We start from the raw sequence: 24,353 nt of genomic DNA, 5'->3' as shown, positions 1-24,353 counted from the left end.
GAAATGTTTTGTCCTGATTCCAAAGAGGCAGGTGTGGTCAAGGAGCTTTGAATTCATTATTTGTGTCATTCTTGGTCCAGTTACACACAGAAATGACCCCCAGAGTTACAAGACCAGGATATAGGGCCAGGCCCCAGGGAGAGTAAAAGGGAGTAGCTGGCAGTGCTGAAGCTAGAGTCCTGGGTAGGGGCTCACTCCCTCTCAAGATGGGAGTTGGGGCAGGTGCAGGTGCAAGATTTCTTCTGCTCTCTTCAGGTACTCAGCCGCCTTCTTCTTCACACCCTCCCGGCGGGCAGGTGACGGGTCACCTGTGGAAAGAAAATGGCTCAGCGGAGGTCTCTGGGTTCAAAACCCCTGGTCTAGCCCCTTACAGTTCACAGAGCACCAACACATGTCTTTTTCTACCTCCCTGGGAATCAGAGCTATTCTCCCCATTTTACAAATAAGAAAATTGAGGCCCCAAGAGGTAAAGAAACCGCCCAAGGTTACACAGTTGGTCAGTGAAGAGAAATTCTGATCCTCTGAGTCTTTCATTTTCCCTTCCTTTCACTCCACCATCTGAAAGCTTAGGCCTGACCCTCCACCTTCCCATCCATACTCACCAGGAACTCCCTGCAGCAGGATATGCACGCCATCCCGATAGCCCTGCAGAGCTGCAGGGTAGGCACCTGCCTTCTCATCCCGAAGAGCCTGGGTGATAAGCTCTGTGGCTTGGCTCAGATAGGCAGGGACGGGCCGTCCTTCCTCGTCCTCTTCCTCCTCCTGCCCTCCAGGCTCCCAGGGTTCCTGGTCCAGCCTTTCAGGCTCTGCCTCCATCGCTGCCAGCTCACCCATGTGGGTTGGACTGGGGCCTGAACTTTCTATGATCAGATGTGGAGGGCTCAGGCCACACTGTCCTCCATTTCCCAGGGCCTGCCATCCATCCCCAGACTTCTCTTGCCCAGCAAGGTACCAACCTGCCCCAGGTGGACAGAAGCAGAGCCTGAGCAGTTCAAAATCCATTTGTACCAAACAGACTAGCCATGATCTATTTAACTGGTAGAATTCCTGTGCTTTTGTAAAAAACAATTTTACCTTCCCAATTCTTTCAGTAATTCTTTTGTATTAACATTGTTTTGTGAGGTCTGGGTCACTGGGCCTCCCTCCCTCTTGACTATCTATAAATTCAAGAATTCCATCTGAAGGATGCTAGACCAACTAAGCCAGGCCAAGGGTAGAAATGCTCCAAACCTTGGAATGGTAAAATAATAGATTCAGAGAATCTCAGGTGTTACAACATCAGCTGAGGACACAAATGTGAAGATAGTGGGTGGTGGGTATCCTCACCAGATACCCAGAGAGAAGGTCTCATTATGTACCCCGGGACTGGGTGGCCAAACTCCCCTCTGCAGCTTACACAAAAGAAGGCTAGAGATTTGGCCCATCTTTGGTGAAAAGGCCTTTGAAGGGAAGGAGCTGGAACAGAAAGCACCATGGCACACCACTGGCCTGGAGAGGGAAGGGTGGCATTTCTCCAACCTCACCCAAGTGACCCCATGAAGAGACTGGGGCCTCCTGCAAGTGGGAAAGATGACCTCTCACTTCCCAGCTGGACATAGAGCCCTCCCTGTGTTGCTCACGGAGCCAAAGGCAGAAGTATTCTTGGGATGCCGTAAAACATTGATTACAAGCGTTCAATATATGTGCTGAAGAGAGAGACAAGTGCCAGCTCCTTGCCTGGAGGATTCTGATAGTGAGGGACTTGCTGGAGGTGCCCAAACAATGGGGCAGGGAGATGAGGCAGCATCTGAGCAAACTGCACTTCCAGGCTCTGGCGGGACAAGAGTTTGGGAGCTTTCTTATGGGCTGAAGGAATGTGTTATGGGAGCTACATTCTAGGAGCCACGACAGGCTCCTCTCCAAGCATCTGACCACCACACACCCCTGGGGCTTCAGCTAGAGCAAGGCAGGCAGGTGTGGTGACACCACCCCCACCTTCTCTCTCTAATCTCTTCTTCCCCCAACCCAGCTGGGGAAAGGCCGAAGGAGCAGGGACGGGAGGAAGCAGAACCAGAAGAGTAAAAGGATACTCCTCCCAGGCGAGCAGGGTGGTGGTGTGGAGCTGAACATTGGATGGAAGATTGAGGTCCCGATTTGGAACTGATCTGGGGTGAATGAACTCAAATGCCTGTCACTGATCACAAAGCTGAGAGGCTGCCCCAGGAGGTCCCCGAAGGGCAAAGAAGAAAAGCTAATAAAATGGGCTTAAAAATATTGGAGGATTCCAAACTGAAACCCTTTCGTGATGATCCTGAAGCAGAGGAGCCACTTCAACACCCCAGCTGGAATAAGCACAAAGCCAGAGACTTGAAGAATTTAAAGGTCCAGTGTCTCAGAGCCTGGGACTCTCAGCTCCCCTGGATCTTATCAAGGAGGTCGGGACCCAGACGTCCTTGTGGGGTGGGGGGATGGAGGGAGGGTGGGGGAGGGCGGTTCCGGCTTCCATGCTAGGTCTGGGGTGCCCCCATGTGCTAGCAGCTGCTGCAGGGCGTCCTGTGCTGCCCTCTGGGCCCAAGCCTCACCCACCCCCTGACCATCAGGCCTCTCCTGCCTTCAGGATCTGCATCTCCACCCTGAGCTGGCCAGGACGCCCCTCCCTTGGGCTTCCAACTGAAGGAACTCCGACCCTCCCCCAAGACAGTGTGATCCCTGCTTGTTCCAAAGCTTTCTCAGGGAGAAGATCTACCTGTCCCTGAGATCTCCCTTTCCTTCCTCCAGGCTTGCACTGTCCAGGGGCAGCCAGCTCATGGGTCCTGGCACCAGGGTGTCTGCTTCCAATTCTCACCAAGGCTGTCAACTGCCTGTCATGGGGCACCTTTCTAGGACTTACCCAAGCACTACACAAGCTAGGTGGTGGCTCTGCCCATCCTCTATGCCCCTACCTCAGCCCCCCTCTGCCCTCTGCTAGCCCCAGCTCGTTACCTTCCCTGGAGAAGGGGTCGAAGAGGGCAAGCTCGGCCTCTGTGAGGGGGCCTCGGGCTGGGGAAGTGGATGCTTCCTCGGTGCTCCCGCAGTTAAAGAGGAGATCCAGGGCCTCCTGGGCAGGGCTGGATGGTGGGGGATCCACTGTGGAACACATCATCGGGAACATTCATGCCTGCCCTTATCATTTCCTAGCTTTCAAAATGGAATCACCTTCTCACTAATTCCTTGTGGCACCCAAGGGCATGGACAAGCCTACTCTTAGGGTTGGCACCCCTCTTACAGATTAAGACACTAAAGCCTAGAGAAGGAAAGTGGCCTGGCTAGAGCTTCTCAGCACCTTAGTGGTAGAGGAGCTGGGACATAGCCCAGAATTTTTCCTAAGCTCAGTGAGCAGCAAGTGCATGCCCTCCATCACCCCCAGACCCGCCAGTCCTGGCTCCCTCCCCAACCTCAACATACCTGGCACTTCCAGTTCCTCAAGGCCTCTCCTCTCTGCAGGGAGTGGCTGTGGCAACCAGGGCTCCTCTGGAGGCGGTGTGGGGATCAGAGGGGGTGGCAGGATGTGCAGGTCTCTGGATATGCCAGAGGGCCGGGTCACCTCCCCACCCTGCAGGAGAGAAAGACAGGGACCGGGTGGGGGGTGTCTTGGGGTGCAGCCTAGTGGGCAGGCAGGCTTCCCAGGTGCTGGGGAGGGACAAGCAGGGACACATACCCGGAAGAACTCCTTGAGTTGGGGGCTGTTGTTGAGTGCAGGGATGTGAACAGTGAAGCGAAGCAAGTCCTCAGCCCCCTTCCGCCGCTCTTCAATCACTGAGGCCTCAAACCGGCCTGCAGCCCCCCAGAACAAGGGGTGGGAAGAGAAGCAGTGATCCACAGGGGTCACTTCCCTGCTTCCGCAGGAAAGGATCCCAGCAGCCAGCTGCTGTTCTCCCATCTTCCCCGGCTCCTCCTGGGGGGCGGGGGCGGGGTCCTTGTAAGCAGGGACCAAACTCCCTAGTCCTCCGTTTACCAGATTTATCAAGCACCTACTAATGTGCTAGGCTCAGAAGGTGAATGGGAGGAAAGCCAGGTCTCTGGTCCCATGGGTTCACATCCTAGACAGTAGAAGCAGATGGGCAACCACCAAGAAATGAAATAATTTCAGATCATTCTGATGGAAGCGGGAGGAAAGTAAGACTCAGAGAGAGAAAGTGACTTGCCCAAGGTCACACAGCAAGATGCGCCTTTGTCATAGTTTTTGGGTATGCTGTATACCTGCATAACCTGCCAGCAGCAACCCTTGACCTTGCTGTGAAAAAGTATCTCACGTGAGTCTAGAGATTCAGATAACAGATCAGTCTGGTCCCCCAGCAATACATCACGCATGGCATGTGTAATTTCTAATTTTCTAGTAGCCAAGTTAAAAAGAAACAGGTTAATTTTATGTATTTATTTTAAAGATTTTATTTATTTATTTGAGAGAGAGAGAGAAAGCATGCCCAAGCAGGTGGGAGGGGCAGGGGGGAGAGGGAGAAGCAGACTCCCCACTGAGTGGGGGCCTGGAGGCACAGCTGGATCCCAGGACCTTGAGATCACTGCTAGAGCCAGAGGCAGATACTCAACCAACTGAGCCACCCAGGTGCTCCCAGGTTAACTCCATTTTAATAAGACCTTCCACTTAACTTAGTGTACCCGAAATAGTCTCATTTGAACATGTGACCAATACAAAAATTACTGTAATAGTTTCAGTGTGCATTCAACCCATCTGGCCACCTCAGCTCAGACTCACCGCATCTGGCTCACAGATGCTGTTTTTGGATAGCGTAGATCTTGAGGTGACACCAGCTCCTAGGGAGGAATTCTGGTTCTGCCTCTTACAGGCCAAGCCCCTTTATCACCCTGAGCCTAGCTCCCTTGTCCTGAAAATGGGGCTAAGGAAGACGGGATGCTAAAGGGCCCCACACACACCAAAGGTGGGCTGCTCTGAGCCTCAGTTTCCCCATGTGGGAAGTGAGGCTCTAAGGGCCCTCCCCAGATGTGTTTTTGCTAGGGGTTGTGGCTCCTCCATCCAGCTCCCACCAGCAGGGGTCTCCTCTGCCCACCTCTCCCTCCATACTGGGCCTGCCTACCTAGATCAACACTCACCAAACACCTGGCCACGAGGAAAGGCCGGGAACTCCTCCAGGCGGCGGAAGAGGTTCCGATGGGTGTAAGCCAGGTCCCCATGCAGCTTGCGGAAGTCGCTGTACCGCTTCCAGACCACCACCTAAGAGGGATAGGACACTTGTCCCAGGCCAGTGGTAGTAGAAAGAGGCTTTCCCCACCCCCAGCCTGCCCCCGGCACACATGCATGTGTGTGTGTGTGTGGACTGGGATGTAGCACCTCCTCCTCCTCCCAGGATCAAGGAGTTACCAGCTGTTCCTTCACTGTTATTGCATCTGGAATTGGGGAAAAGTCCCCCTTCCTCCCAGAAGCCTCACCTCTTTGACATCCTCTGGATCCCTCTTTGAGATGAACTGAGGAAGAAAGGCAAGAACCAGGTGAGACCTGAACTGACATCCGATGCCCCATCACCCAGTAAAATCCAGGGATACCCCAGGTACCTCCCGGCCCTCCTCAAAGGGGCAGTGGACTTTGGCTGTTGGCCACTGATTTTAAGACATCCTGGCTTCAAGGCTTTGTGTAACTTGAAGCAGTTTTTCTACCATATGCCAGTTTCTTCATCTGTCCGATCCCATCCAGACCCCTTGGTCCTCAGCCCAACTTTTATCTCAGTTCCTTCATGAGTTTGTGTGTCATCCTTGTGCAGGGGCCATGCTAATCTTCTATCGGCCCAATCTGACATGTGTGCGGTAAAGGCAAGAGCTACCTCACTTCCTTCAAAGGGCCAAGTCCCTGCATCTCCTTCGGAAACCAAAGCACCTCCAGTTCTCTGAAGAATGAGGTTCTTTCCCAGGAGCCACTCCTTCCTTAAATGAGGAAGCTTCTGTGGGCAAACACTCCTGAACACAGATGAAAGCCTTACTGGGGTTGTGACCCACGAAGAGCAGAATGGGGTCTGAGCTGGAAAGAAGACCCTGTACTTACTACATTATATTCATAATAATTAGAAAATGACATTCTATAGCATGGACTACTTGATAGTTTTCCAAACATCTCCTTTTAATTATCCTCGATCACAAGGCGGCAGACACGATCAACACGCCCATTTAACAGATGAGGAAGTGGAGGCACAGAGAGGGAACATGACCTGTGCAAGATCACACAGCACGTTTTGCAAATGATCTGATAATGAGTTAATATCCAAAATATGTAAAGAACTCCTATGACTCAACACCAAAAAACCAAACAATTCAATGTAAAAATGGGCAGAGGGGGTGCCTGGGTGGCTCAGTCAGTTGAGTGTCTGACTCTTGATTGCGGTTCAGGTCATGATCTCAAGGCTGTGAGATTGAGCCCTGTATAGGCTTGGTGCTGGGCATGGAGGCTGCTTAACATTCTCTCTCTCCTTCTTCCTTTGCCCCCAAACCCATGCCACCCCCACTGCCACTGCTTGTGTGTGTGAGAGAGAGAGGGAGAGAGAAAGAGAGAAAGAGAGAAAGAGAGAAAGAGAGAAAGAAAGAAAGAAAGAAAGAAAGACACAATAAATAGCAAAAAAAAAAAAAAAAAAAGGCAGAGGACCTGAATAGATGTTTCTTCAAAGAAGATATACAGATAAGCAACAAACACATGAAAAGATGCTCCACATCACTAACCACCAGAGAAATACAAATCAAAGCCACAATGAAATATCACCTCATTTTAGTTTCCAAAAAAATTAAAATTAGAAATACCACTGGATCCAGTAATTCCATTTCTGGATATTTACCCAAAGAAAACAAAAACACTAATTCAAAAAGATATATGCACCCCTATGTTTATTGCAGCATTATTTATAATAGCCATGATATGGAAGTGACCTAAGTGTCTGTCAATAGATGAATGGATAAAGAAAATGTGGTAGATACATGCAATGGAATATTACTCAGCCAAAAAAAGAATAATGAAATCTTGTCATTTGTGACAACATAGATAAACCGAGAAGGTATTATCCTACATGAAATAAGTCAGACAGAGAAAGACGGGGACACCTGGGTGGCTCAGTGATTGAGCGTCTGCCTTCAGCTCAGATCGTGATCCCAGGATCCCGGGATCCAGTCTTGCATCAGGCTCCCCATAGGGAGCCTGTTTCTCCCTCTGCCTGTGTCTCTGCCTCTCTCTGTGTGTCTCTCATGAATAAATAAATAAAATCTTAAAATTATTTAAAAGACAGAGAAAGACCAATATTACCTGATTTAACTTATATATGAAATCTAAAAAACAAAACAAAATAAACAAAACCAGAAACACTCATACATACAGAGAACTGATGGTTGCCAGAGGGGAAGTGGATAGAGGAGATAATGGAAATAAATGAAGTGAATTAAGAGTTACAAACTTCCAGTTGTACAATAAATAAGTCATAGGGATGAAAAGTACAACATAACGAATATAGTCAATAATATTGCAATAACTTTGTACGGTGATAGATGGTCAACTACACTTTTTTTTTTTAATGATTTCATTTATTTATTCATAGAGACAGAGAGAGAGAGAGAGAGGGGCAGAGGCACAGGCAGAGGGAGAAGCAGTCTCCATGCAGGGAGCCTGATGTGGGACTCGATCAAGGGTCCCCAGGATCAAACCCCGGGCTGCAGGCGGCGCTAAACCGCTGTGCCACCAGGGCTGCCCTCAGCTACACTTACCGTGGTGAGCAATTCATAGTGAATATAAATGTTGAATCACTATACTGTGCACCTAAAACTAACATTATATTGTATGTCAACTATACCTCAGTTAAAATAAAAATTAAAAAAAAAATCACATAACAAGTAAGACGGACTGCTAGAACTGATACCCTGGCCTTTGCCTTTCACAACAGACTCCACCTAAAATATCTTGGGTAAAAGAAGCTAGATTGATTGATGGATTGATTGATTGAAAAATATTTTATTTAGGGCAGCCTGGGTGGCTCAGCGGTTTAGCGCTGCCTTTGGCTTGGGGTATGATCCTGGATACCCAGTATCGAGTCCCATGTCAGGTTCCCTGCATGGAGCCTGCTTCTCCCTCTGCCTGTGTCTCTGCCTCTCTCTCTCTCTGTCATGAATAAATAAATAAAATCTTTTAAAAAATAAATTAAAAAATATTTTTTATTTTATTGTATTTTTTTTTTAATTTATTCATTCATAAGAGAGACAGAGAGAAAGAGAGGCAGAGACACAGGCAGAGGGAGAAGCAGGCTCCATGCAGGGAGCCTGACATGGGACTCAATCCCGGGTCTCCAGGATCATACCCTGGGCTGAAGGCGGCACTAAACCGCTGAGCCACCCAGGCTGCCCAAAAAGTATATTTTATTTATTTATTCATGAGAGACACACCAAGAGAGGCAGAGACAGACAGAGGGAGAAGCAGGCTTCTTGTAGGGACCCCAATGCGGAACTCGATCCTGGGACTCCAGGATCACGCCCTCGGCTGAAGGCAGCCACTCAACTGCTGAGCCACCCAGGCATCTCAAGAAACTAGGTTTTAAAACTATTGAGGATTATATATACTTGACAAAGAAATCATATCCAGAATATATAAAGAACTCCTACAGATCAATATGAAAAAGACAACTCATCTTTTAAAATTGAGCAAAATATTTGAGTAGGCACGTCCCACAAAAGAAGGTGTTTGAATGGCCAATAAGGTTATAAGCATATGCTCAACATCATTAGTCATTAGAGAAATGCAAATTACACTCCAGTAAGATATTACACGCCCACCTGCCCAGCATACCCAAATTTGAAGATGCCGATGATATCAAGTACTGGTGAGAATGGGAGTATAAAACAGTACTTTGGAAAGTACTGGTAATTTTTGGAAAACTGGTAATTTTTTTTTTCAGATTTTATTTTTAAGTAATCTCACCCAACATGAGATCAGAACTCAAAACCTCAAGATCAAGACTCGCATGCTCCACCAATGGAGCCAGCCAGGCAGCCGTGATGTTGGTATTTTAAAGAGATGACCCAGGTAAAATTTCCTGGAGAAGACCAGGCAGCACACTTACCTCTCAGAGGCACAAGGACAAGCCTTTGGAGAGAAATAGGGGAGGTTTAGGGATTGGTAAAAAAAAAAAAAAAAGATCAACAGCCTTTGAATTGTTTCTGGAGCCACATCTGTGGTCCTGTGAAGATCTGGTTGTAAAACAAGGACAGCTGTTTTTAATTCCTCATGGAATTGGATTGCCATCTAAAAGATATCAAAAGACTGACATAGCCATCTATCCATGTTAGAAAGTTTTTCTGTCCCGTTGGGTACATTTAGCATAGGGGTAAAAGCCAAAAAAAAAAGTTATCAGGCTCTGAATATCAGCCACCAACTTGGCCAATTTCCAACCACAGAGCTACTTAAAAAAGAAAAATTTCTTTTAAATATTTTGTCTGCTTTGGCTAGGACAAACAGCAAACAGCATCCCCAAAACTGGTAATTTCTAGGACAACTACACTTGTAGCTATCAAATGACCCAGCAAGCCCACTCCTAGGTACATACTAAGAAAATATGGGTGCACATGTCCATAAAAAGAATTGCACATGAATGTTCATACAACTCGTAACAACTAAACATTAAAAAAAACAAAACAGAAAACATTTTTTTAGACATAACCTAGAAGTCTAGTAACAAGAAAATTAATAAAGAAATGGTGGTATATTTATACAAGGGGCTACCATCACATGGCAATAAAAAAGAACAAACTACTTCAACACGCAACAACATGGATAAACTCCAAAAAACATTATATAGAGAAGGAAAAAGGCCCGACACAAGCGAGTACTTGCTGTGTATATGATTTCATTTGTATGAGGCTCAAGAACAGACAAAAGTAATCTAGGGGAACAGAAGTCAGGACAACGGTTACCTCTCTGAGAGGAGGACTATAGATGAGAAACGTACAAAGAAACTCTCTGGGGGAGGGAAATGTCTATATCCTGATCTGAGCACTGCCAGTGCAGATGTATCCATATACTAAAATTATTGAGCTATACACTTAGGATCTACGTGCATTACTTACATAAATTATGTTGTGGAATTTAAAAAAATATTTTATTTATTTATTCATGAGAGACACACACACACAGAGGCAGAGGCATAGGCAGAGGGAGAAGCAGACTCCATGCAGTGAGCCAGATGTGGGACTCGATCCTGGGACTCCAAGATCATGCTCTGGGCGTGAGGGTAGGCGCTCAACCTCTGAGCCACCCAGGCGTCCCTGTTTTGGTTTAGAAAATTTACAAGGGGAAACAACAAAAAACTGAGGAATACCAGCAAGTGACCTGTGAGACTGTGTGTAAATAATAAACTAGGTACACATAACTGCTTTTAAATATAAGGTTTATATGCAAGGATAAAGAAGGACCTAGTGGCATTAATTCTCACCAAGATGGTAGATGAATGGGGATGGTAAAAGAGGGAAAATTACTTCTCTTTAAAAGTTATAATAAAAACATATCAAAGTAATGAATGTTTAAAAACTAACAGAAAGGGATCCCTGGATGGCGCAGCGGTTTGGCGCCTGCCTTTGGCCCAGGGCGCGAATCTGGAGACCCGGGATCGAGTCCCACATCGGGCTCCCGGTGCATGGAGCCTGCTTCTCCCTCTGCCTGTGTCTCTGCCTCTCTCTCTCTCTCTCTGTGACTATCATAAATAAATTAAAAAAAAAAAAAAACCAACAGAAAGATTTATCAGAAAAGAGTACAGTCCCTGGCCACCCTCCAGTCTAGTCTTCTTAGGGACTATCTTTCTGCATGTGTGTCTTGTTTTTATTTGACAAGGAAAAGACATAAAAGAAATAGGGAAAGTTCCTTTTAAACATCTAGGATTCTGCACCTAAATCACTTTGCAACTTCCCCTTAATAGTTATTAATGTACCATTTAATAGTCGCCTAATTAAAAATTCTTTTTTTTTTTAAAGATTTTATTTATTTATTCATGAGAGCCACACAGAGAGGCAGAGACATAGGCAGACGGAGAAGCAGGCTCCCTGCGGGAGAACCCGATGGGGGATCCGATGTGGGGCCTATCCCAGGACCCTGGCATCACTGGCATCACAACCTGGGCCAAAGGCAGATGCTCAACCACTGTGCCACCCAGGTGCCTCTAGTTTAAAATTCTAAAAGTAATAAACAATTTACAGTTTAAAGTCTCCCCCAACCAGCTCTCCTATATATCATTCTGCAGATACTCTTTTACACTGTTTTTTAAATCCTTCTCGTGGTTCCCCCTATGTATCTGTAAAATGTGCCTATAACGTTGTTACTGCTCCATAATCAACTTCACTCTTTCTGTCTTCCAGCTCTGACTGCGAAGCTGCAGACCGACTTACTTTTTTTTTTTTTGACTTACTCTTTAAAATTCTCTTTGAGCCGTAAGGATTTTTATTTTTATTTTTAATTTTTATTTATTTATGATAATCACAGAGAGAGAGAGAGAGAGAGGCAGAGACACAGGCAGAGGAAGAAGCAGGCTCCATGCACCGGGAGCCCGACGTGGGATTCGATCCCCGGTCTCCAGGATCGCGCCCTGGGCCAAAGGCAGGCGCCAAACCGCTGCGCCACCCAGGGATCCCTAAGCTGTAAGGATTTTTAAAGTCATAGAGTTTTTTTGAAAGAAAATTAAAAATTAAACTAAAGAAAAAAAAGGGCTTTTATGTTAATATCAAACCAAGCGGTTCACACAAACCTAATCCAAGAAACTGGAGAACTAACATTTGCACGGAGCCAGAGTTTCCGTGCTAATTTGAAGAAATTCACAGCCCGCAGTGCTGACGCCACACGTAGGGCGTGGGAACCCGCCCCTCCCACTCCAAGAACTACGGTCCAAGCCCTTTTAAAAGGACAGCGCCCTCCCAGGGCCGCTCCACTGGACCGCTCCGAAGTAAGCCGGGGCTCTACCCGCAGGCTCCCCTTAAAGGGGAAATCCATTTCTGTCGTCTAAAAAGGGAGCGACCAGCGGCGCCTTGCCTTAAGGTAAAACACTGCCCCACCTCTTGTTAAAAGGGTAAAGGTCCCCACCCGGGCCCACCTCACCTGCGCGGTCACTTTATACTCGGTGTAGCCCTTGGGGTGGGTCCGGGGGTCAGAGACTGTGTAGTGTCGCAGGAAGTCGTCCTTCGCCTGGCGGGACATGGCAGCCGAGCTGGAGTGGGGCTGACCGCCGGCCTCTGCCTCCTCAACGCCGCCCCCGCCCCTCCAGGTCAGTCTCCGCCGGGCCCCGCATCTCCCAGGCCTGCGCCCTTCTTCCTCGAGCCTAGGGAGCGGGTCGCAAGTGACGGCGCAGTCCTTGGCCTTGGCGTGCGGCCAGGGAGCGTCTAAAAAGTTCTCGGTGGCGGGTAAGGCGTGAACTAGGTAGTTTAAGAGATAAGAACCCGGGAGGTGGGGGAAAAAAAAAAAAAAAAGAACCGGGGAGGTGGGATCACTTAGCTGACAGGTGCTCGAGCTTTCCCCATCAAACGTGTCCAAACGACTTCTCCTCTGCTTTCTGGTCCCCTTCGTTCATCCACTCACCCAACTTTTATTGTGCCGAGTGGGGATCCCTGGGTGGCGCAGCGGTTTGGCGCCTGCCTTTGGCCCAGGGCGCGATCCTGGAGACCCAGGATCGAATCCCACATCGGGCTCCTGGTGCATGGAGCCTGCTTCTCCCTCTGCCTGTGTCTCTGCCTCTCTCTCTCTCTGTCTGTGACTTAAATAAATAATAAATAAAATATTAAAAAAAATAAATAAATATTGTGCCGAGTGTGTGGCAGATGTAGCCAAATCATTCCCCTGTTTCCTTCCGTAGGATTCGCTAATTCATGTTTTCTGCAAGGGTAGGGGAAGCAAAAAAGAACTCCAGAGAAGAGGATGGCCTCACAGGTTCTGAAGTCACACTTCTTACCAGTTGTATGAGTTTCCCTTAACTACCTGAGCTTAAGTTTCTCCTCTCTAGAACATTTATAATGTTTCTAATAGAATCTACTGCAGTGGATGTTTCTTTCTTTCCCCTCCTGGTCTGTCCAGCATTCACCCCCACCTCTCTGTTAGCACCGTATCTTTGTTTGGAGGTAGTTCTCTAATAGGTATAGCCCATCAGCCTCCTACTCCTGGAATCCAAAGGTGCCAGCTCCTTTCCTTGCCCCAAGTCCTGGGTAGGGGAGGAGGACTCTCCCCAGAAGCCTAATTCTTGAGTTTCTTGAGGGAGAAACAGAGTGCACAGTGCCTAGCAAGGGGACTGATTTGTTCATGATGTGCAATGTTGGCTGTGGGCTCAGCTGCCCAGCCTCTGGGCACCCTGTTTGTCAAACCTGATGTCTGGCATCCTGAGAGCTCCATCAGGATGCTGTCCCAAATCAGCGTTAGTATCTTAGTATCTTCCCAAGACCATCCTTTCTGCGGAAGGCAGTTGTGATCATTTCTGGGACAAGCTGTTGAGGACTCTGATGGATACCACCACAGCCAGGTTGTGAAGTTTAAAAGTGATAGCGTGGGTGAAGCGCTCAAGTGCTCACGGCCGCTCTTATGGTGGGCACCGTACTGCCAGTTTCCAGAAAGAGACAAAGGAAACTCCCAAATGAGACGGGTGGAAGCTCAGACATAGGGTAGATTATCCAGGAGGTGTTTGGGAGGAGACTTAGATGGGGTGGTGTCCCCTTGAACAACACACACCTCTAGAGATCCCTTTTATTTTTATTTTTTTAATTTTTAAAAAAAGATTTTATTTATTTATTCATGAGAGACAGAGAGAGAGAGGCAGAGACACAGGCAGAGGGAGAAGCAGGCTCCACGCAGGGAGCCTGATGCAGAACTTGATCCCGGGTCTCCAGGATCACACCCTGGGCCGAAGGCGGCGCTAAACCGCTGCCCGTAGAGGCCACTTATAGACATTATTTTTGCTCTCTCAAGCTCTCCCAGCAGGACTGGCTCCAAGTCTTCTTGACCATCATTCCCTCCCCTCCCTGGCCCTGCAGCTCCCAATTCTCTCCTTTCTGTCTTCTTTCACCCTGTCCCCTCCAAGCCCATTCCCATCTAGATCAGCTTGTCCCCCAGCTTTCAGATGCCAACTCCATTTCCATCACCAGGAGAAACAAACAGAAGAGTCCTCATAGCCAGCAGGAGAGAGGAAAGCTGCAAATACACAGCTGCCAGCCTGGCTCCCCACATTCCCACTGGGTTGACCACAGGATGCAGACGTTCTGCCGCAGCTCAGACTCCTCATCTACACGCCTTGCTAATGAGTACAACCTTGTTATTTTCTTGTCTCTAACCATGTATAATTCACACTTTAAATCAAGGATGCGGGCAGCCTGGGTGACGCAGCGGTTTAGCGCCGCCTTCCGCCCGGTGTGATCCTGGAGACCGGGGATAGAGTCCCACTTTAGGCTCCTTGCATGGAGCCTGCTTCTCCCTCTACCTGTGTCTCTGCCTCTCTGCCTCTCTCTCTCTCTCTCTCTCTCTGTGTCTCTCATGAATAAATAAATTAAAAATCTTAAAAAAATAAAATAAATCAAGGATGCTGTGTACTATGGGCCCCAGGAGGACTTGAACCCTGGGGTGACTCATCTGGATCAGTGGGTGGCTGAGTTCCCATTGGTTGGATGGATCTGCTTGAGATTCTACCAGTCCAGCGGCGCCTGGGTGGCTTAGCGGTTGAGCATCTGCCTTTGGTTCAGGACGTAGTCCCGGGATCTGGGATCGAGTCCCATATCGGGCTCCCCGCAGGGAGCCTGCTTCTCCCTCTCCCAATGTCTTTGCCTCTCTCTGTGTCTCTCATGGGTAAATGGATAAAATCTTAAAATAAAAAAAAGATCCTACTGGTTCAAATAATGAACATTATAGCTAACATTATACGATGCTTGTGACCAACAAGAGACCCACCCATTTGGTCCTTGTCCTAACCTTAGCAGGTGGGGGCCTTATCTTTCTGCAGATGGGGACATTGAGGCACAAACATGGGAGGTGCTTGCTCAGCATCATCCAGTGAGTGGCAGGGCTGAGATTTGGTTCTGGGCCTGGGCGTGTTCACTCACCACAAGGTTTGGGTAGCATGGGGACCACGGTGTCTGTCCAGCATAGAGAACAGAATAGGCAGTTTTAATTTTTGACACAGAAGGACAGTTTATATATATATATATTTTTTTAATTTTTATTCATTTATGATAGTCACAGAGAGAGAGAGAGAGGTGCAGAGACACAGACAGAGGGAGAAGCAGGCTCCATGCACCGGGAGCCCGACGTGGGATTCGATCCCGGGTCTCCAGGATCGCGCCCTGGGCCAAAGGCAGGCGCCAAACCGCTGCGCCACCCAGGGATCCCGACAGTTTATATTTTAAGATTGTCTATCCAACATCAATTTCCCTTCTTCTACCCTAACAGAGCCCACATTTTGCACCTATCTGTACTCTCCAGAAGGGATTCTAGTGCCAGTTTAGGAGCAAATCTCGGTGTCTCTTCCTCGCCTTTTCCTTGGGAAAACCACTCTTTCCTCATTAGACCCATTAGGCCTCCTCTCTCTGGCATCTGAGCTTTGAGCAGAGACACAAAAGCCTCGAATAGTGTGGCGTAGTGGCTCGATGTGCTGGGTCTAAATCCCAGTTCCCCTACTTCATAGCCGAGTGGCTTTGAACAAGTTGCCTAACCTCCCTCCTGGAGGTTCAGTTCCCTTGTAGACGGGATACTGAGAGTCTGTCCTGCTTAGGGCTGTTCTTCAATGCGATGATACTGGAGAATGCTTCGAACAGAATCCAACAGAGTAGGCAGCCACTGGTAGGACCAGAGCAGGGAGAGGGGGGTGCTGTGAAAACACCTGTTGGGCCACCTGCATGACAACCCTGCTTCAGAGAGCACCTTAGTCTTCAGAGGACTCTTCCCTGCTCTGCCCGGTTAGCAAGCTCTGCTTGATGCTCACATGCTCTCACACCTGCATCCTCTCCCCTCCCCACTTCCCAAGAGCCCTTGAGCGTTGTTTCTTGGCCACATGGGTCCCTCTGCTAGAGCCAAAGCTGCCTATACTGCAGCGGTGTAGATAGTCCACTGCAAGAGGGTACCTGGCTATGGTGGGGAACCGGGAGCTCAAGTTCAGCCTGTATTCCATTCAGCAAGCCATGAGCCCCGATGTGGAGCTGTGTCCCTTTTCCTTTTTTTTTTTTTTTTTTAAGTTTTTATTTATTTATTCATGAGAGACACAGAGAGAGGCAGAGACATGGGCAGAGGGAGAAGCAGGCTCCCCATGGGGAGCTTGATACGGGACTCGATCCCAGGACCCCAGGATCATGACCTGAGCCAAAAGCAGACACTCAACCACTGAGCCACCCAGGAGTCCCTGTGTCCTTTTTTCTTATCCACTCCTCTGAGGACAGCTGTTGCTCTGGTAAACCGTCCACGTCCTTGCTCTATGCAAAGAACTTCTACTTACCCTTCACGCCTAACTTTAACGTCACTTCCTCTGGGAAGTCTGCCTGGACTCTTCCAGATGGAATTAGTTACAGCCCTGTCCTGAGCTTCTGTAATTCTTTGTCTCTCTGACACAGAAGTTAACCCTCTGACCGAAATGATCAGTGCCCTGCTACACCATGCACTCCGGGTGGCCTCGTGATGCTGTAGAATCAACAAATGACTCTACAAGGAGTTGAGGGCAAGAAAGGATTTATTCTCACAGCTGAGCAAAGGATGAGGCCCACAGCCTTGGTAGCAGCAGAGGCAGCTCCACCCCCCACCCCCCCCTAGCCCAGCCCTCTCCTCTTGGCATGGCAGCTGCAGGTGGGCTGGGTCAGGAGCCAGGGTGACAGCCAGGGCAGCAGCCCTCCAGCCACGGGAGCCAGCTGGCCACAGAGCAGCAGTGGGCAGTACTAGCAGCAGCAGCAGCAGGTTACAGAGTGGGGTGGGGGGTGTTTGTCAGGCTGGCTGACTCCCGTTCCCCCATGGATGGTGCTTGATGAGGGCGGGGGTAGGGGGCTGGACTGCAAGGTGGGGTGGGGGGCATCCGGAGTGGTTCAGTCGGCCGTGAAGATGCGGCTGGAAATGTCATCCAGGAGCCAGTCAATGCCAGGCAGGAGGTTCTCCCCAGTGACGGCACTACAGCCCTGGATACACCAATGGTGGCTGTGGATGGAGTCCAGCTCCAGGGCCTGGGAAGGTGGGAGAGGGTGGTGGGCCCCGGTGACCATGGGCCCTGCCACTCACAGCCCCCTTCCCTCTCCTGGTCCAGGGGAAATCCGTGCCTCCCTCAAGGGCCTGCTTTCAGAAGTCTCCCCCGGCCCCTGGTGAAGATTTGTCAGTTCATCAGGGCACTGGGGCTCTCTGTGCAACACCACACCAATACTACCCCTTAGTAACTGAACAGCAACACAGGATCCAGCATCTGCTAGGATCCAGGCATTGTGCTATAAGCCCCACAAATATCCTCTTCTCATCCATTCCTCCTAGGGCCCAAAGAGCCAGGGATTGTTGGCCATTTTACTGAGAATGCCTCAGAGAGGTTAAGCAACCTGCCTAAGTTCACACAGCTAGTAAGTGACAGAATGAAGATTCTAACCCCATTCTTTCTCATTCTGGTGCTCATGCTCTAGAGCAAGAGGCAGGATACAATTTGGGGTCACACAGGCCTGCACTGAAATCCCGTTTGTCTGCTTACTGTGTGACCCTGACCACATTAGCTCACTTCTCTAAACCTGCTTCGCCATCTGCAGAATGACAGTAATGGTTCCTACTGCAGGAGGCTGGGGTGGGAACTGAATGAGTTAATCCACGCAGAGCCTGGCACAGAAAAAGTACTCACTACTGGTTGGCTGCTGTTATCCTGTAGGATAATGTTTGCATGTCTGCCTTCCCCCAGGCTGTGGGGCACAACTAGTTCTTATTAATTACTGAATCTCCAGTGTCCTGCATAGGTCCTGCCACACAAGAGAAGCTAATAAAAGCTTTTTAAATACGTTAACAGAGAAACATGTGCCCCTTTTGTCCACAGGCCTATGCAAAGGCTTGGACTCACCTCACGGATGGCATTAGAGGACAGTGCTCCAGGCAGGTCTTGTTTGTTGGCAAAGATGAGGAGGGTTGCTCCAGCCAGGCGCTGGGGGAGAGAAACAGGGGGTGGGGAGTGGGGGCTCAGAGGGCACCACGGCCCCTCCTCTAAATACCCAGAGCAGGTGGGATCAGAGATCAACCTGGAATCAGGGCAAGGCCCCAGGGTGGTAGGAGAGGCCCTACCAAGTAGGGCAGACAACATGGACACGGTCTGTGAGTCCAGCCACACATGGTGGGGGAGAGCCCTAGGTAAGGGCCCAGTGGGCACCTCCCTCCTTTATGCCTCAGTTCCTACCACCATAAATGGAGAGGGGAAGATGGACAAGAAGATCCCTGAGCTCTCTGGTTCTAGACTGCTCCCATTTGATGACCTGAGCTGCATAAAGAATGCAACCATCCTGGGGTTATGGGGTCTGGTGGAAGTGACCTTTCCCTCTTCCAAGTTCATGTAGCACTTTAACTGTTCACCACCCTGCAGGCCTAACTCTCTGCCTCTGCTTCCAGTTACTTCCTTGTGTTACCGATTGGGACTCCCTCCATGTAGGTAGGTCGATCTAGGCCTGAAATAGGGCCTCGAGGTGACAGGCCAGGGCCAAACATGGACAGCCATGATCTCACTAGACCTGCCTGACATGCTCTGGAGGTGGCTAGCACTATATCAGGTGGCCATATCCCTGTGTACCCCAAGCAGTCCTGTTTATGGCTATTGTCCCTGCATAATTTTTCACAAATCCCTCTTTCATTCTTAAAAGTGTCCTGCTTTTCAACTAAAAGCAAGTATAGTAACCCAGATCAAATCCTGGAACAGAAAAAGGGTATTAATGAAAAAAACTAGTGAAATCCAAAGAAAATCTGTAGTTAAGAGTAATTTACCCATGCTAATTTCTTAGTGTTGACAAATGCATGGTGGTTACGTGTGCTGTTAACATGGGGGAAACAGGGTGAAAGGCATATGGGATATCTCTTCACTATCTTTGCAACTTAGCTATAAATCTCAAATTTTATTTCAAGGAAAATGTTTTGGGCCAGATAATAAGTTATAAGATCACCCTAATTATAAAGCCCATCCTAGAAATGAGGAAATGGAGATTCACAGAGTTAAGTGTCTCGCCTGAGGTTACACAATGAAGAGTCCAACTCCTAAGCCAGGCTCCACTGCCTCCCACAGCTTCATAAATGGGCCTCAAGTCATCCTCCCTCAAGCCCATTCAAGGTACAGAAACTGAAGCTGAGGGTGGTGAAGCAGTGACATCAAAGGGACATGAAGCCAGGTCTCAGTTCACAGCATGTCCTGTTCACAGCATGGTGGGTCTACCCTGGACCAAGTGTACAGGTTGCCTCTGCCCCCAAGGGTGCTGGGCACATGGTGAGGGCTCAGGGAAGAAACAGACCCCATCCTAGGTGTCCCTTTGGGGTCACAGGCCCCTTAGGGACTCCACTGAGGAGAGTGTTTACCCATCCATGTATGTACACCAGGATGCTGATGGAGGCCTGGTCTGGCCTGCTTGGCCAGGCACCCTGCCCACCTCCTCCACCAACAAGCTCTGGAGCTCCCGCTGGCAGTCCTGCATGCGCTGGCGGTCGGCGCTGTCCACCACCCAGATGAGGCCATCGGTGCTCTCAAAGTAGTTCCGCCAGTAGGACCGCAAGGACTTCTGGCCTCCCACATCCCAGATGTTCAGCTTGAATCTGGACAGGAAGGGAGTGGCTCAAGGGTCAGCCTGGCCCCTCACCCACCCTCTCTGCCTACTCCTGGGCCAGCCCACTGAGGGGTCCCCGCTCACCCTCGATGTTCCAGGGTCTTAATGTTGAAGCCTAGTGTTGGGGAGATGGTGTCAATGTCTTCCCCGTTGAACTTCTTGAGGATGGTTGTTTTGCCAGCATTGTCTAGGCCGCTGGGGCGCACTAGGTTAAGGAGAAGTCCCTGAACTCTGCAGGGTGGTGACATCACAAGGGGACAAGTTATTTTCCACCCTGTATCGACTCACTTGAGCAACTGTATCGACTCAGTTGAGCCTGACCCACAATTTATTGGCTCACGATAAATGGCAAAGAATCAAGAAATAAAGATTTTTTAATCATCTCTTCCTAACTAAAGTTTCCTTAATTTACTCTACAATATTTATTGAATACTTACTTTGTGCCAGGCCCTCTTCTGGTGCTGGGGGTACCCCAGAATCAAAGTCCCCACCCTTGTGCAGCTTCTACTCTAGTGCGGAGACAGTCGATAGAGTGCAAACAAATGAGAAACAAGGTACCATCAGCTCCTGGTGAGTGTAAGAAATACAACTAAGAGGCTATGGGCGGGGGTCATTGCAGGAGCTTCCTTTAGCTTGGGCACCTCTCTCAGGGTCTCAAGCTGAGGACCAAACTACAAGGAGCCAGCTTTCCAAAGGACTAAGGGAAGAGCATTCTAGACAGAGCAAACAGCAAGAGCAAGGACCTGGAGGTGGCCACCCTCACCCGTTTCTGGAAAGTTCCAAACCCTTTGCTGTTCAGTGAGTATGCAAACAAATGGGTGAGTTCAGCAGCTGGAGAGAACACCCCCGGGGTCACTCCAACCCTTAAAGGTGCTTGCAGCTGGGAGGGGGCCCCAGGTGACTCAAACCAGTAGAATGAGTGTGACCAGAGCTCTCCTGAGACCCAGGCTTCGATTACCTCCTTCACATCCCAACTCCATCATCCACTGGATCATTCCCATCAGCTAACAAGCTGGTGTCTCCCCCACCTTAAAAGCAAACAATACCCTCTCTTGATCCCTCTCCCCCTCTACTCACTCCTTTTTTTCTTTACCTTTATAGCAAATCTCCTCAAAACCGTTGTCCCTACTCACCCTCTCTGATTTCTGTCCTCCTGCTTTTGCTTGGACCCATGAGATTTTGCTCCCCCTGCTTCCCTGAAACTGCTCTTGCCAAGATCCCTAAAGACTTCACATTGTTCTCTGGCAGGTGGAGGGCAGTACTCAGCCCTCATCTTCCTGCTCCATCATCAGCACCTGACCCCTCCTCTACTCCTCTGCCGGGTTCTCATTGCCCTGACCTCTGAATTTTTTTTTTTTTTTTTTATGATAGTCACAGAGAGAGAGAGAGAGGCAGAGACATAGGCAGAGGGAGAAGCAGGCTCCATGCACCGGGAGCCCGACGTGGGATTCGATCCCGGGTCTCCAGGATTGCGCCCTGGGCCAAAGGCAGGCGCCAAACCGCTGCGCCACCCAGGGATCCCTGCCCTGACCTCTTATCCAGATCTGTCTCAGTTCTCCTCCACCCATGCTCATCTCTTAGCGCTCCCACCCAGGATCACAGCTTCAAATACCATCTTTATGCTGGTGACGCCCAAATGTACACATCCCACCCAGCTGCTCCCCTGGACTCCCGGCCCTCTATCATCTGGCTGCCAACTGGATACTTATCGGATGTCTCAGGATATCTTGCTTGGCCAAACCTGAGCTCTCATCTTTCTGAACCTGCTCCCTGCCCCCTCCTCAGCAAGTGGTTCCTCCTTCTTTGGAAGCGTTCAGGCCAGAATCCTGAAGTCAGGCTTGACTTCACTCCCTCTCACACTCGAGTCTAATCTAGCAGCAATGCCTGCTGGGCCTCGGATCAACTGTCCCCCAACTTTCATCACCTCACTGTTTCCGTCCTGGTCCAAGCTACCATCCTATCTCGCCTGTGATGCAGCAACCAGATCATGCTTCTCCTGGGCACTTCTCCTCTTAAGGAAAAGCCAAGAACCAAAAGCCACGTGAGGTGACGGTTGTCCTCTCTGTCATAATCTAGTGCTCTTCTCCTTGCTTACGCTCTCCAGGGACACGGCCCTCCTCGACATTCCTTTGAACACACCAGTTGAGTTCCTCCTTCCAAACCTTGCATTTGCCCTTCCTTTTGCATAAACAAATTTTGCGATGACATCTACACGGTTCATCCCTCACCTCCTGGTCTTTACTCAACTGTCACTTTTTCATGGTGGCCTTCTTTGACCTTGTTTAAACTGCATTCTTCTCCATGCATCCTATACATTTTACCTATTTGCTTTGTTAACATCTTTCTCCCCATGGCATTACAGACCGTCCACGACGGTAAGGATTTCTTTTGCTGTTCTACCCCAGCCCCTAGGACAGTGCCTAGCACATACATACAAGGCACTCAGTAAATGTTTAACTGGGTGAGTGAAGGCTCTGTGCCTCTTCCTCAGTATTATAAGGTGATCCGCGCACTTTAAGGTCTTCTCTCCGCTGCTCGGGGAGCTCCGACTGAGACCCGCCCAGCCCCGGGATCGCGGAGTCCCCGCGGGCCCCTGCACCGGCCCCTGCACCCAGAAGGGAGAACGAGCGCAGGCTCCCGCTAGCGGGACGCAGAAGGTCGGCGGGGCCCTCGGGCCTACAAGCCATCAGCCCGGGGGGGGGCGGGAATACCGACGCGGCGTGCGGCCAAGGACACCCGCGTGAGCCCCACGGAGAAACAAGCCAAGCCGGGGCGTCTACCTCCCCTAGGATCGCAGGGCGGGGCCCCACGCCCCGGGGATTCGGGCCTTGAGGGCGGGGCCGGGGCCTGGCACCCTCGGAGGCGGGGCGGGGGGGGGGAAGGTCAGAGCCAGGGAGGACAGCGGCCTCACGCTCTAGCCCGACCGCCGGGTGGTGGCCTCCGAGTCGCCTCCGGGACCCCCTCCCCCTACATAGGGACATCTGGTCCAGCCTCTGCGCTTTTAGACCCTCACCTTCGGCCTTGGGAACGGAGTCCTCCCCGCCCCGAGCCGGTGGTACGGTCTCCTCCCAGCCCCCCCCCCCCCCCCCCGCTGGGGCGATTGGTAGGGCCCACGTGCGTGACGCACAAAGGGCAGTTGGTACGCGCCGGCCGCGCATCTCGTGCCCAGCAGGGGGCGCCTGGCACCGCCCACCCGGCGCGCTCCCCTTCGCCCCCCGCTACCCTCGCGGCTCCGGCGCCCGGGAGGATACAGCATGAGCAGTCGCAGCTCCCGCTCTTTCTGCTTCATCTTCTTCAGAATGGTCAGAAGCCCCATGGTCCCTGCGGCCCCCTCCCGGCCGCCGTTTCTTCCTAGTCCCGGGACCCCTCTCCCTGCTCCTATTGGCTATCACGCCCACCGACAGCGCGGCCTATTGGCCGGCCTCTCGCTTGGTCCCGCCCTCGCCCCCACGTGACCGCGCAGCCCCTGGCGGTGCCACCGAGATAGTCCCTCTAGCGGCGCTGGGGGCTTCTGTGGGCCACCTGCCTTAACCCTTCTCTTCCCGAGACCTTGGGGGCCGAGGGGGCCGCCATTCCTCCCTCTCCGGGAACCCAGGCTCTGCTGGGAACGGAAACCTGGGTTGTGTTCTGACTCAGGCGTCGGAATCCGCAAGGATATGGACAAGCTAGTTCCGGGGCCGCTGTAAGGCCCGGTTTCCCGGAAACGGGGTGCAGATGCTGCTCTTCTTGGACCTTGGCATCATCCTAAACCTGCCACCTACAGGGCCTTCCCCTTTCCCTGTCTTCTGGAATCCTAGTGTGGGCCGGGGTTTCTCCATTGGGGCGAAAATGCCTCCTAGGGGCCATTTCGAAATGTGCGGGATGGGGCGGGGGAATTTTTGGGTTGTCCCAATTACCAGGTGCAGTCGCCCCCGTTTAGAGGGTAGGGGGGAGCCCTACCTACACAAAGAATATCCCGCCCAGGATGCCCGTCGTTTGTCTCTTCAGAAGCACTGTTTTTCATTTTGCCAGTGAGACTATTGAGCTGTTGGTGATGGTTAGTTAGCAGTGACTGGCATATGTTAGGTGCTCAATAAATACCTATTTTTTTATTTTTATTTTTTAAAAGATTTTATTTATGAGACAGAGAGAGAGGCAGAAACACAGGCAGAGGGAGAAGCAGGCCTCCCGCAAGGACCCCGACGCGGGACTGATCCTGGATCCCAGGATCACGCCCCAAGCCGAAGGCCGATGCCCAACTGCTGAGCCACCCAGGCGTCCCCCTACTTTTTTTTTTTTTTTTAAAGATTTTATTTATTTATTCATGAGAGACACACAGAGAGAGGCAGAGACACAGGCAGAAGGAGAAGCAGGCTCCATGCAGGGAGTCTGATGTGGGACTCCAAAACCGGGACTCCATCGCGGATTTGAGGATTACACCTTGGGCCGAAGGCAGGCACCAAAACGCTGGCCCACCGAGGGATCCCCAACAAATACCTATTGTTAAATGAATGACTTTGTCTAAGAGTTTGATTCTTTACCTTAGCGCTCAAGTCCTGAAGAAGTGAAGAAAATGAGGGCAGAGACTAGGCGAACTGTAAACTCTGAAGGGT

General features: G+C 50.3%; 2 protein-coding genes, 1 long non-coding RNA gene and 1 pseudogene across 8 annotated transcripts; 1 reads left to right on the top strand and 3 right to left on the bottom strand.

Moving 5' to 3' along the window:
* Positions 1-37: 37 nt before the first annotated feature.
* SNX15 (sorting nexin 15) lies at positions 38-12,354 on the bottom strand. 4 transcript variants are annotated; one of them, XM_077862325.1, is made up of 8 exons: positions 12,092-12,354; positions 5,425-5,460; positions 5,089-5,209; positions 3,677-3,792; positions 3,424-3,571; positions 2,962-3,105; positions 603-956; positions 38-308 (listed from the first exon to the last, which is right to left on the bottom strand). In XM_077862325.1, exons 1-8 carry the CDS (start codon positions 12,188-12,190, stop codon positions 202-204), a joined length of 1,125 nt encoding a protein of 374 aa, XP_077718451.1. In that variant the 5' UTR covers positions 12,191-12,354; the 3' UTR covers positions 38-201. The 4 variants fall into 4 exon arrangements, with proteins under 4 accessions (XP_077718451.1, XP_077718452.1, XP_077718454.1 ...); XM_077862326.1 differs by having other exon boundaries at positions 603-860; positions 12,092-12,345; XM_077862328.1 differs by lacking the exon at positions 603-956 and having other exon boundaries at positions 12,092-12,351.
* LOC144293558 (U6 spliceosomal RNA) lies at positions 5,709-5,806 on the bottom strand (annotated as a pseudogene).
* LOC144292268 (uncharacterized) lies at positions 11,874-14,543 on the top strand. The gene is made up of 2 exons (XR_013359712.1): positions 11,874-12,393; positions 12,843-14,543. It is a non-coding gene; the product is annotated as an uncharacterized LOC144292268 (long non-coding RNA).
* A 2,121-nt stretch (positions 14,544-16,664) lies between these two features.
* ARL2 (ARF like GTPase 2) lies at positions 16,665-23,349 on the bottom strand. Of its 3 annotated transcripts, none has more exons than XM_077862323.1 (5): positions 23,288-23,349; positions 19,846-19,992; positions 19,588-19,750; positions 18,027-18,107; positions 16,665-17,163 (listed from the first exon to the last, which is right to left on the bottom strand). In XM_077862323.1, the coding sequence occupies exons 1-5, from the start codon at positions 23,332-23,334 to the stop codon at positions 17,029-17,031; spliced, it is 573 nt and encodes a 190-aa protein (XP_077718449.1). In that variant the 5' UTR covers positions 23,335-23,349; the 3' UTR covers positions 16,665-17,028. The 3 variants fall into 3 exon arrangements, with proteins under 3 accessions (XP_077718449.1, XP_077718450.1, XP_077718448.1); XM_077862324.1 differs by lacking the exon at positions 23,288-23,349 and adding an exon at positions 23,013-23,173 and having other exon boundaries at positions 19,846-19,956; XM_077862322.1 differs by lacking the exon at positions 23,288-23,349 and adding an exon at positions 21,686-21,914.
* Positions 23,350-24,353: the final 1,004 nt, after the last annotated feature.

Source organism: Canis aureus, chromosome 21 (assembly GCF_053574225.1).
Source record: "Canis aureus isolate CA01 chromosome 21, VMU_Caureus_v.1.0, whole genome shotgun sequence".
Classification (NCBI taxonomy): domain Eukaryota; kingdom Metazoa; phylum Chordata; class Mammalia; order Carnivora; family Canidae; genus Canis; species Canis aureus.
The sequence above is the reverse complement of the archived record's forward strand: the minus strand, read 5'-3'. Positions and strand labels throughout refer to the sequence as shown.

Excerpts from the sequence above, each read along its gene's own strand:
- SNX15 (XM_077862325.1), bottom strand. The coding sequence starts at position 12,190 with ATGTCCCGCCAGGCGAAGGACGACTTCCTGCGACACTACACAGTCTCT. Across the intron at positions 5,210-5,424 it reads ATCCAGAGGATGTCAAAGAG|GTGGTGGTCTGGAAGCGGTA; the intron begins GTGAGGCTTCTG and ends TATCCCTCTTAG. Across the intron at positions 3,572-3,676 it reads AACTCAAGGAGTTCTTCCGG|GGTGGGGAGGTGACCCGGCC; the intron begins GTATGTGTCCCT and ends TCTCTCCTGCAG.
- ARL2 (XM_077862322.1), bottom strand. The coding sequence starts at position 21,750 with ATGATCTGGTTGCTGCATCACAGGCGAGATAGGATGGTAGCTTGGACC. Across the intron at positions 19,993-21,685 it reads ACCAGGACGGAAACAGTGAG|AGTTCAGGGACTTCTCCTTA; the intron begins GTGATGAAAGTT and ends ACCACCCTGCAG. Across the intron at positions 19,751-19,845 it reads AAGACCCTGGAACATCGAGG|ATTCAAGCTGAACATCTGGG; the intron begins GTGAGCGGGGAC and ends CTTCCTGTCCAG.